Below are 12,661 nucleotides of genomic sequence, written 5' to 3' on the forward strand. Positions count from 1 at the left end.
TATTTTAGCTGTTGTGCTTGGTCGCATTTAAAGTGCAACTGCACGATGACTTTGACAGCAATTTATCTGAAAGAGCATGTTTCAATCTATAAATATCAATCTCGACCTTATATTTATGCTTATAAATAAGGTCATATTTATCTCAATAAAAATTATCAAAACCCTGGTTTTTCTCGCTCTTGTATTTTTGGCCACGTTCCAGCAATGGCGGATTGTATTACGCAACACATCGGATTGTGACGTCACTTCTAGACAGACCTCGAAGGCTCGAAGCAACTATCGGTTTTGCAAGTCCTTTCGTTGTCTTCGTCCTAGAGGAAGGAGGTTTTTTTTGCTGCTTCGATCTTGTTGCACGTGCTTTTTATGTGAAGGCAAGTAGTATAGGCTCTTTGCAAGATCGAGCTTGAAAAAATAAGCCAGGTCTGTTGTCTTGTCCATCGAGATTGTTGGTTAAGGGACCGACCAAAGCTGAGGTACGGTACGTCGTAACCAATGTTATGTGACATTCTTGTAAGTTTCAAGTCTTTCGTTCAAATGTATCTCTTGAAAAAATGAACTTTTACAACAAAACATTTCTCTAGCAACTTCGTTTCTTAGATTATTGTAGTTCTGAGCATGCCCGGATTTAGGGGGGGGCAGAGGGTGCAGGTGCCCCGGGCCCCCTACGTGGAAAAAATGTGATTTTGTGATTATTATTTTTTCTTTCAGCCTTTGAAGTTTCTGCAAAATGTTGTGCAGTGCAGTACTGGATTAAAACTACTGTAGACGTAGAAGCGGCTTTTCGCGCCGTAGGCGCAAAAAATGTTTTTGCACGGGGGCCCCCATCTAAAAGTGCCCCGGGCCCCCATCAGCTAAATCCGACCCTGGTTCTGAGCCAAACATTTAAAACGTTGTGTTGGGTGCGGAGGAATGTGTTTGCTGCCATGACATCGGGCAGTGTGTAAGGGTGCTCAATGGCATGACGGAGAGCACCTCTTGCATCACTGTGTTGGACGACTACTTCCATGCACTGGTCAATGACCAAGTGGTCAATCCAGCAGTCCTACAAACCTTCTTCAGGGTTGATAGAAAGAATTGGGAAAAATATGACAAGCCCAGATGACGCAATGGAAAGTCGTCAAATGAGTGAGTAATCTTGTTTACTGTTCAACAGCCTTTCAAGAGCTAGTTGTGTAATTATTCCATTCATACTTAAACGAAGCTGTTATATCTCTCAGGCAATTATGGCTGGTCGCTTATAGGCACGTGCTCAAGTGGCTGTTGGATGGAGAAGTTCTGGGCAAGTCGAACAGAGTCGTGCTGCCATCATGCATTGTCTCTTTTATCCGCAGAAAATACCCTAGCGACGATGGAGATTATGCTGGGTTCAGAAAACAGCCACAATGAATCTTGAAGCGTTATCGGTTGAAGCGTTATCAGCTCATTATTGTACAATACAAAATCTTTTCGATATAACTAAGTTTGCCTGTTCCAATCTACAAAACTAGCCTTCGGTGATGGGCTTCGCAGACCACTCCTGGCCCACAAGCATTAACAACTAAATTTGTATAATATGCTGGCTGAAAGATGAGTCTTCATTAGCCTAAAGATGCCTTATAAATTTGCGTATTCACTAGCATCCAAGCCTATCTCGTCTAGTGTAGTCTACTAAGTTCGACTAGACGTGACGTCATATCACTAGGTGGCGTAGACGAGTTTGCCACTTCCAGGTAGCGTGAGAGAGAAGCGCTAGAGAGCGTAGAAAAAAGGTCTGTTTTTTGGCTGTGGGCCTCAATTGTAAGAAAGTGAGTTTTTCAACCCGTACCGGATGCCTTGGCAATGGATTCTAGCCAATGTTAATTCAATCGTGCAGTTGCACTTTAAGGCTACGTTTACATGACGTTTCAATGACCTTAGACCTGGTATTTTGAGGTGGATGGACGATAAAGATCGCAGAGTTTAAAAGACGCCAAAAGCAGACAAGCAAAAGTGGTTTGCAAACTTTTTCATGGTAATGACAAAGGTGAGATTTCAACAAAAACAACTCAAAGTTTGCAAATTTTGGGAAAGTTAATTTCTTCTTTCCTTCGGATATACAATACAATGTAGACCTACATTGACATGACATCGGTTTTGATAACTAACCTATAGTTGTCTTGCTGTAAACTTTTTTGTGTTTTTGAAAATTGATCTTGATGTAACATCACATTAAAAGAGGTTTCATTAAACCAATCAAGCGCTTTGACTGGCTCAAAAAATAATGTTTTAAGTACTTTTTAATGTTTTCTATCTGTTTTAGTTTTACTTATCAAAATGCAAGTTGATTGGTTATCGCCTCTCCACAATTTCAAAAAAAAAGGATTTTGCACAGTAGCCTAAATAAAACTGAGGTAACCGGAAAAGCTGTTTTTGCATAAGTTTGCAATTTCATAGTTTTTATGCTAACTTATATGGCATTAGGTAACTGTTTTCTCAGAAAATGTGCAAAGATAAAAACTTTCTTTAATGAAGCATGGGTTAAATTCTGAGTTAAGCCAAGTTAAACCGAAACGAAATTCTTTTCAAAAAAATAGTTTGAGACAAAATCAACACAAAGGAATTTTGCGTCGAAACGGATTGAAATATTTCAAAATATTTGTGAACATAGCCTACGAATGCGATACAACAATTTGTGAAAGCAACTCAATCGGATGGGACCTTAATAATTATTTACATTGAGTGTTCTTACGAAGAGCATGTCAGACACGGCGAAGAGTTTAAGGTCGGACTTTAGTTGCATCACAGCCTACGTAGCACATGTTCACTGCAGCCGACGATGAACGCTTAATTGTGGTGGCAAATGCTTGCATCTGTGAATTTTGTCACGATTAGCCTTCAATTCTAAAAATTTGGATACACACCTTTGCAACAACAAACTATACTGTGGTTCAGGCGCGGATGTAGGAGTTTTTTTTTTGGGGGGGGGGGGCAGAAAATTAGAAAATGAATTAAAAAGAAAGAAAAATATAAAACAGATATGAACAATCAGTGGCGTAGCCAGGAATTTGGGGGGTTTTGACGGCCAGCGGGCGACGCCCGACGGTGTGTTCGCCAAAGGCGACACCCAGCGGCGGGGGGTCTGGGGAGCTTCCTCCAGAAAACTTTGAAAAATTACTTTGAATTTGGTGCATTCTGAGAGCATTTTCAACAAAAATATGGGTATAAATATTTTTGTGAAATGGTGCTGTCCGGTGGCATAGCAAAAGGATAAGATCATGTTTTCTTCGGCAGTTTTTCGTTAATAAAGCTAAGTCTCTATGTTTTCTTGTTGCTAATTCCTGGCTGAGATGTTTGAATGTTTGGTATTGGCAAAACTCGCTCTTTTAATGCAGTTTCACTTAAAATTAGGCAAACTTTGTTTTAGAGACATAAAAACTGAAAGCATCATTCTCAATATCGTGACGTCACACGCGTACCAAAGGGGGGGGTTGTAACCCCCAACCCCCCTTGGCTACGCCATTGTGAACAATGATACTACGACATATACGATATGCTATAAAATAGACATTAAAACAGCCATGTTCATCAATCAATTTTGCTGGAATAAAAATTGCTAAGCATGCAAAGTAAACTTGAAATCTAGTTTAAAACCCTGTATGCAGTGTACATGACCAATTTGATATTCGTATGTTTGCAGACATATAGCCTACGGTAATGGATTGAAACTATGATGAAGACTAAAAACTATAAAACAATTCAGGTTTGAGATTGTTTCAACTGACGTCATTTGGCTCAGCGTTGGTTTCAGCTGAGCCAGCTCCAACAAATGTTCCTATTAAAATGTACAATCAATGGATAATTTCAACCTTAATAATAACAACAAATAATTCCCCTCCCCCGGGATAAGTTAAGTCCGCTGTGGGACTAATATCAGCTGTTTAGAAGCATATTAAACCATTCAACAATTCCTCACAAAATTTCGGGGGGTCCGGGCCCCTTGGCCTCCCCATAGATCCGCACCTGCTGCGGTTGGTGGTTGGTTTTTGAATCTTTATCCTTGGGCCGACAAAGCCTTGATTGGTTATTCTTGGTAGTTTCGCATACTAGTAGAGGCTCTTGACGCAGGGCCGGTTACCGAGATTGACAGAGTGAAGCTTTTCGATTGTTGAAATATTGTTGCCGGGAAATTATTCCATTCACTAGGTACTGTAATACAATACTAACTGGCCAAGGAATACCGCAAACGTTTTTCTTGATACAGTCGAGTTTGATCGATTCGATGCGCCAAAACGTTCGGTTGACTTTACTAGAATCTTATTCTAATACAGTGGTTCCCAACGCATGGGTCTCCTGATTATTTTTTGGGTCGCTTGTTTTTCAGGCATATTGTATCTTGGGCAAAAAATAACAATAAAAAAATTTAAAACGTGAAGAGATCGATCACAAAACTGGAAAATATAAACACAAGTCATGAAGCGTTTCTTGTCGAGACTCGAGACATCGGAAAGCTTTGTTGCATGTTCGTAGTGCAAGAATTTTTAACAGTTTTTGTTTTTATTTTTGTTATAATTATTATTATTTAAATGCAAACCTTAAGATGATTTTTTTACGGAGTATTCCATTCCTTGGGATAAATGTGCTGGTATTTTCACCTATGGTGCAGCAGGTTGTACTGGCATCGAGTCTAGTGTGGTAAAACGCATCAAAGACAATTAAAGCCCCAAGTGCTATATCGACTCATCGCTTTCTCCACAGAGAGGCCCTTGCTGCAAAAAAAAACTGTCTCAAGAGCTTCATGAAGTGTTGAATGATGTTGTGAAGTGTGTAAACTTCATCAAAGCAAGGCCACTAAATCGGCGTTTGTTTTGGTCTTTTTTACACTGACATGGATTGTGATTATCAAGCATTGCTGCTGCACACGGAAGCGCGATGGTTGTCATGAGGTCGTGTCCTGAAGGAGTTTGATTCAAAAAAGGATTCCATTTGCAAAAGCTTGGCTGTGAGACTGGATTTAGCGCCATGTGTGCATTAAAAACTAAACAGCGAAACCAGCTGGAAGTTGAGGCCGACAAGCAAAATAACGCCTCGATTTCAAAAATCACTGACAACAAGCGAGCACAGCTATCTCATTAGTGATTTGATGAACATATTATATTCGGAAAAAGTTACTGCTTTTGTAGTGGTGTTTGTTTGCAACGCAATCCTGTAGGCCATGGTGATTAAAATATTACGACAATTTGCTTGGGTCGCAAGATTTTACCGAATTGAATTTTTTTTAAATGGGTCGCCTTAAACACGTGTTGGGAACCACTGTTCTAATACGTGTAACATAAAATAATGTTAAACAATAGCTGTGGCAAATGAAGACAAAATGTAATACCTGATATGACCATGCACAATTGACCCCAGCAAATCGACGAATGCACCTACTCAGCTCAACATCTTCATGCCAGGAGTAGAGATGCTTCACACAATCCCGGATGTGAGGTCCTACCCGTCGAAGTACCTCCATGCTGAAAATCATACCTGGTCCTCCCATACAGTAATTATCACCATGCGGCAAGTTGAGTCGGCCACGCTCCTAAAAACAAAAACCGATCATTTATTTCAACTAAGTTATTGAGAAATTCATGATCGAAACAACGACTTGTTATTTATCTGCTTCGAAATGATTGGAATAGTGGAGTCGTGTGCAGAAAATGTTTTAACCAACCGCAGTTCAAGTGCGGAATTGCTTGATTAGACAAGTCTCACAGTCCGATATAAAGTTTCAGTACCGTATCTATTGATGTGATGTCACTCTATTTACTAATCTGTTACGTCAAACTATAATCACACCGCACTACGTTGAACTGCACGATGAGAACATTATTTTTCTGTATATATAAAGGTTAAAAACAGAAAATGAAAGTGCTTTTTTCACACCACTCTAACTTATTATTTTTCAGGTGTAGTTACCTAATTAAGATAAATCTCAAATTTATAGAGTTAAATGAAATATTTGTATGGCGACAAGAAGGTTTTTCATAGCTCGAAGCTGCAGTTCTTTGAGCTATGAAAAACCTTCTCGTCACATTCAAGTTTTGCATCACAAATTATTGCTGTATTTTTACTTTACAGTTCACGGAGAGTACCAATGTAATGCATAGCCTTTTACATCACCAGGTTCAAAAAGTTGCAAGACCAGATTGAAACTCTACAAAATACAAAAATTACCAAATGAATTGAATAAAGAGTTGCAATAAATATAAAAAATTAAACTGGTTTGTTAGTGTCGCTCTGCTGTGGTCCCATAATAGCATAAGGTATCAAGCTCGGCGTTACATTTTGTTCTATGAGCTACCAAGCACACCCGTCGATATATTAATTGCAGAAGTGACATCTGGCAACAGTAGGTGTTCTTACCTCAGCATTACCAAGTCCAGTTTGGCCAAGAAAAATTGGTTTACTGCTGTTTAATTTCCTGAGAAAAAGTTCCAGCTTTTCAGTATTAATGTACGCATCATCATCAGCACGCATAAACCATTGATACCTGGAAACAGTATGTATTTTCTAAACATTAACAAAATAAATATTACATAGCATTTAGTTTACCAAAAGTTAAAAATCACGCATAGCAGTCAGGGCCGTTAAGAGGATGTTGGGCCCGGTACTAATGAGATCTTCGGGCCTCCAGTCATAAGTCTACAAAAAATGCAGTGTATCCAAAGAATACACGTGGTTTCTTTATGTTTTCGAATCCCTTGGAAAGATTATGGGCCCCTAAAATCATTCCGGCCTGAATTCAAAAGTATCCACTGGACTCCCCCTGGTCAAACGTTACTGATAGCAGTTATAACAAAAAAGAGTTATTGATATTACTCACCCTGAATTTAAATAAGCTTTGTGCATACGTTTCAGCATAAGAAATGCTTTTTTTTGGGGAGGATAAGAATTATCATTGACAGTTGGTAGTTTCACAAGAGGAAGGGGATCTTTCCCATCTTCAACATTCCGCACCCCTTCGCCGACGTAAAACTCAACTTTTCCAGGCACGTTCTTAGCCCATGTATCCATTATAGCCCGACCGCGTGTGCCCAAGTATTTTTGAGCAGTTAGAACTCCAATGTAAATAAAGTGACTTCTACCTTTAGTGTGCAACACATGTTCACTATGCTTAGAGGTTTTCAGATTGTTTTCGTCATGTGAAAATGCAGCGCTTCGGTGATTCGGAGCTAAGGATGCTTCATCACCATAATCAACATATTTTGGAGCATTTGCAGGAAATTGAAAATCTTCGAGACGTTCAGAGTTTTTTGAAATTTCTTCACTTTCTTCGGTATCAAAATCACTTTCATAAAACACTTCTAATTCTTTCTGCCGTTTTATACGCTCAGCTTCAATGTCAAAATCATTAGAAAAATAAAGATTGCCTTCCTTTGAATTCCTTTTGTCTTCATTGCTAAACTTTTCTTCTTGATTCTCTTGGTTTCTTTTAAGTTTCGACTCTTCTATGCGATGTTTTTGACTGTTCCAATTTCTATTTCCGTTATCACTGTAATCCACTACATTATGATCACAATCTTTACCAGCTTTGATGATCTTAAGTTCTTTGTCTCTTTTCACACGAGCGACTTCCACTCGCAGCTGTGGGAAAACGCTGCCATGACGTTTATTGTTGTCACCCGCAATCACTTCAATTTCAATGTCAGTGCGACTCGGCGTCGGGACGACAAACCAAGTAGCAAGATTGAAACCGAGAACCATCCCGATGATAACACCCGCAACTGAACGCCTGCTAAACATTCGGCGGTGGGAACCGATCCGGGGACCAACATTGCGGTTGTAAGTCATGACTTCTATTCCATATCTAGCGCAACTTGTTTCTCCACGAGGTCTGTTCCGTTTGTGACCAAAACGGACAGTGTTTGAAGATCTCGTTAAATTTAGAAAATCAAAGCATTGTTTTTATGGAATTGCACTAACATGGCGTGCAATTAGAAAGCCCTGCGACGATAGGAATTGAGAATTGATTAGTTTACGATGCTGAGATCAGATTATACGATCAATTAAGCTTATAAACCACGTCACAGCGTGAAGTTCCAATGAAGCCGGATGAGATTATTTAATTGAACGAGCATTTTCAAATAGATTAATTTTCTTTCCTGACCTGTATAACATTGCTTTAGATTGCACAGTATTAAACTGCCACAAGAAGATGCAAATTGACATTATTTTATAATTGCCATGTTTTGTCCTTTAACTACGATATTAACCCTTGTATGAAATTTAAGATGTTTTCAAAAATGAATTATTACCTTTTTTAGCCTGTAGAGCGGTGGTTCTAGACCTTTTACTGTAAAGATTTAATCGGTAACTTTCTAAAAAACAGTAAACGTTTACAGCAAAAACAGTTTTATTGAAAACAAGAGAAGCCATAAAGTAACGGTGGTTTTATTCATCAGTTTCGGTTTTTTTGTTTTGTATGGTCTGACTAAATCCAATCCGAACAATAAAGTTGTTTGCGGGGTTAAAGCAATCATGAGAACAAATCATGTAACGAAATGTTTGATTTGCACATCATCTCGTCGCATTGGCTGGAGTGTCAGAAAAGGCAACATCGGAAAATGTCAGGATAAAATATTAAACTTTTTCATAAATTGATGAAAAAAATTTCCATACTTGATTAGCTTGTACATCGCAGCGTTATGCACAAATTTTGAGGCTCCTTCTTTTCATTTCAAATTTTGGATAACGTAGACTACTCAAATTTCAGTAATAAAGCCGTTTATCGTTGAATGAGCCAAGTTGCTGATTCATCGATTCAGAATTGCGTCAGAGCAGCTAACTGTGCAGTGTGCAATAATACCCTTAAAAAACGTTTATGATGGATCTACAATAATATGCAACTTCATCGTTGAACATTAACAACCAATCAGAAAAGCAGAGTGTTCTGCGCTGTTTTGCAAAACTGTTGCACTTCTGGAGCAACGCACTTTCAGGTCAAATGAGTTTTAGGCTATAGGAATTAATTTCCAAGCTGCGTTTGCACAGTAGCCAATGCAGAAGCTCACAAAAACATACCTTTATCCTTAATTACAAAGTCTGTAAGGCATAAAACAGCCAACCTAGTCTAATTTTGAACTTACTGATCACAAATAATAACATAAATGATGGAAAACCAACCAAACTTTGTTGCAGTGTAACCGAAAGATGATAAAGATGTCAAAAACATTGGAGCAAAATGGTTGGAACGTTTAGTTAATCTAATCAAAAAATAAAGAGCCCAAAACGTAAATACTAATTCAGCAAAAGTTTCAAAAATTAATTATTTTTGTATACGTTTTAAACGAAAGTATCTAACATTTACAGTGTTTGTTGATACAATACTATGTTACTTGAACACAGGCGGAAGTACACCGCCGTTAAAGCGGATTAACAAATTGAAATAATTTGTTTTCTCTTTTAAAAGATGAGCTACTTGCAGTTGTTGCACTGGTGTATGAGAGGGGTTAGCATTTAGCAAGAGCAATAACTGAAATGACATAGGCTACTTATCACTTTATTTGGCAGATGGAGCTTGCTATTGTGCAAGAAGCTATATCAAGAAATTGTTTTACCGAGATACCGGATAGGCCTAGGTACTATGTTTCTCCCTTTTTGTGGTTCTACATTAGTGGTTCTCAAACTTTTCAAACCATAACCAATTGTTCAGTTTCCTAATAATGAGTTTGAACGAGCACTTCATTGACGGTCTAATGATGCCTGAAAGCATTTTATTATTCCAATTGAGTTTAGATACGAAGCGGAATCAATGTGTGCAGCGCCCTTGGAAAGTTGAAACGACACACCAAGGCGTTGGGACGCACTTAGAACCCCTGTTCTGGATGTACAACTTTTTTCCGGCAAATGTAGATGTCCAATACATAATTTGTGGCATCAAAGCCTGACAAGTATGGTCAAAAACAGGTCCATGCTAGCATCATCTCCCTTCTCCCACAATCCACAAGCGGGCCCCTATTTTTAGTGATGGTGCGTAAAATTTTTCTCAAAGCATGGGTCCGTTTAAAAACTGTGCAAGGAAGCATTTCGTTAAGGCCGCAAACATCTATGATATTAGTTTGCAAATAGGCCAAATTAGAAAGGTGAAAATGGCCAGGTGTAGTTACAAACGAAATTATTTGTAACGTTTTGAACTTTGCAGACTAAAAATTGCCTAAGGCTAAATTGTCATGTCAAATTAAACATTTGTGCTTTTGGAGAGCTCTTCACTCAAATGATTCACGCTACGCCACAGACTGCACTGCGAAGCCAATGGTTACCATTAAATTAAAAGTAGCCTACCAAAATGATCCCCGCAAGTTTGCAACAACAGAGTCTGGATATCTTAGGTTTGTTCATACTTTTATTTGGCAAATCATTAGCACTCTTAAGATATATTTGTCTACCCGCTGAGTTTATCACTAAGCCGTCATTGTTGAAACAGCGATTTTGTGTTTGCTTGAGAAACTTGTACAAGATGATTAATATAACCTACATTTTGCGTTGGCGTTCATTTTCAGTTTCGGAAAGTGAAGTTATGTAATATGTTAGAAGAAAGGACGTAATCTTAGCAAAATCTACCCCAACAAGCATTCACAACCTATGAACCTTCGAGTGACACGTTGTTTTTCAGGTCGTTGGCAATCTCAATATTTTCTTTTTAGACAGTAGTTCGTTTAAACCTATTCCTGGTTAGATCTTGAGTGACTGGATTAAAGAGCAAGTATAAAAACCAAGAAAACCCATAATTTTTCTACTATTGTAGCATACTTTGTATACTTTGTCAGCAAACAAATCAGTCCTTTTCAAGTTTAAAAATGGGCCTGATTGTCTGACTGGGTTGTAGCCAATTTTTGAGAAATATTACTCGAGTTAGGTCGCCTAAAGGTTTAAAAAAATACAATCGTTTGTTTGACTCTGCAAATGACTCAAAATTGTCAGAATATTAATGAACATATATACTCTCCCTAACAGCGAGATGCAATATGCGAACAGTGTTTTTAAATACCCAATCACTTTCTTTTGATTACCATCAAAACTCCCAGTAGAATATTAGGCTACTTAACATTTACTCGCTCATGCTTGTCAAAGAATTTACAAACGCAAAATCACAACGCTTGCGTCACCCAGAGGCTTCAAATTATTCATAATCTTCAATTATCCCGGTTAAATGAAGGCTGTCGCTTTTGCAGCAATTTATATTAGGTCAATTTCATTGTCTCGCACTTGTCGTCGCTCTGGCTTCCTGCTACCCTTCTGACCAAGTATTTTATCTTATCAACGACCTGTAAAAGTATACGCTTTACAGACAACTCATGCTGTTTTAACCCTTTCTTTCCCAGCGTTGCCGTTCGGCAACACTAAATAAAATAAACAAACAAAAAAATTTTTTTTCATTTTTTTTTTTTTTAAGTTTTTACTACCCCCATGAGAGCTTTAGAAAATTTTTCCCTCCACGGGAAAATAATTCGGGAAAGAAAGGGTTAAAACATCTTGTGTCACTTCAAGTGGGTATTTCGAGAGTTTGAAGAAAAAAGAAAGGTTGTGCAGTCAACCGCAAAATGCTAACTGGGATTTTACAAGTGATACAGTACTTCTTCTCTCGTGGATGTTATTGAGCATACGATGATCTTTCATTTGTCTGAATGGAAGCTTCGAAAAGTGAAAGAGTTGCATCACGTTGTCCAAGGCTTGTTGATGAAAGAAGAAGAACAACTCAACAAATTTGCAATAGTCCGAGTTGCAAAGCAAATTGTTAAATTTATACTTAGGGGCAGCACATTTAGGGGGGCAGGCATCACTAACAGTTTTATGCGGTGGTTTGATAGCATTCTTTGCAAATGTTGTGACAAAACAAAAGATATTTACAATGCCTCCAGCCAGGGCCGGATTAAGGTTTTGATGGACCTGGGGCTATATGGTAGTCTGAGGCCTATATTAGGCTATATTTCATTCCCCTTATTGTACCAATCACAATTAAAAAGAAATAGCAAAAATTATACCCGAACTGCAGTATTTACTTATTGAACACATTCAAATGACATATTTTCTGGATTTCAACCAAGCAAAGCTGGTAATAACATCATGGGTGTTTATTTTTTTCCAAAATTTTGTTTTCAATGCAGAGTAGAGCTAAGGAATGCAACCTTTTCTGGTCCATGGATGAACACAGTTGATTCTTAATCTTTATTCTTTTCATCCTATCCTTTTTCCAGCAGAGAGCACTGAAAATGAGCGCTCACCTGAACAATTAGAAATCATCAGACAAAGATACATTCTTAGTAGGCTACAACAGATACGTTAGGAAATGCATACATAAACTCATTTTCAAAAACAATGAAAATTATTAATATTACAACAAGTGCTCAATGCTAGGCAAAAAGACAAAGCAGAGCGAATTAAATCAAATATAGTTATTACTCTCTGAAGCCTCATTAAATTCATTTTCATTGATAAATCTAAACATTTGAGTTTCTTTCCTGCATTCGCTGTTAAAATGGTGTTGTTTTAGCAGTGAAGAAAAATGAATCATCTCTTCAGGCAGTGATTCTTCTAGTCTAGATCATCTGGATAATAGTGAAGCAATGTTTTAGCACTCTCTTCAATGTTTCAGTTAGACATGGTGTTTAATTCCGCCAGAAACGAAAATCTTATTTGAAGACGATCGTATGCTGCAATACGG

At 38.1% G+C, this 12,661-nt stretch overlaps 1 protein-coding gene across 1 annotated transcript in view; it reads right to left on the reverse strand.

Annotated features, from left to right (window-relative positions):
• LOC145772277 (chondroitin sulfate synthase 1-like) overlaps positions 1–7,823 on the reverse strand; it is a 28,652-nt gene extending 20,829 nt beyond the window's left edge. The window contains exons 1-3 of the mRNA XM_082584143.1: positions 6,824–7,823; positions 6,364–6,490; positions 5,339–5,539 (exon numbers count right to left, since the gene is read on the reverse strand). Of these exons, the coding sequence (XP_082440269.1) occupies positions 5,339–5,539; positions 6,364–6,490; positions 6,824–7,791 (1,296 nt within the window). The 5' untranslated portion in view covers positions 7,792–7,823. The remainder of the gene's footprint in view (positions 1–5,338; positions 5,540–6,363; positions 6,491–6,823) is intronic.
• Between the last annotated feature and the right edge of the window lie 4,838 nt (positions 7,824–12,661).

Source organism: Aplidium turbinatum, chromosome 6 (assembly GCF_918807975.1).
Source record: "Aplidium turbinatum chromosome 6, kaAplTurb1.1, whole genome shotgun sequence".
In the NCBI taxonomy this organism is placed as follows: Eukaryota; Metazoa; Chordata; class Ascidiacea; order Aplousobranchia; family Polyclinidae; genus Aplidium; species Aplidium turbinatum.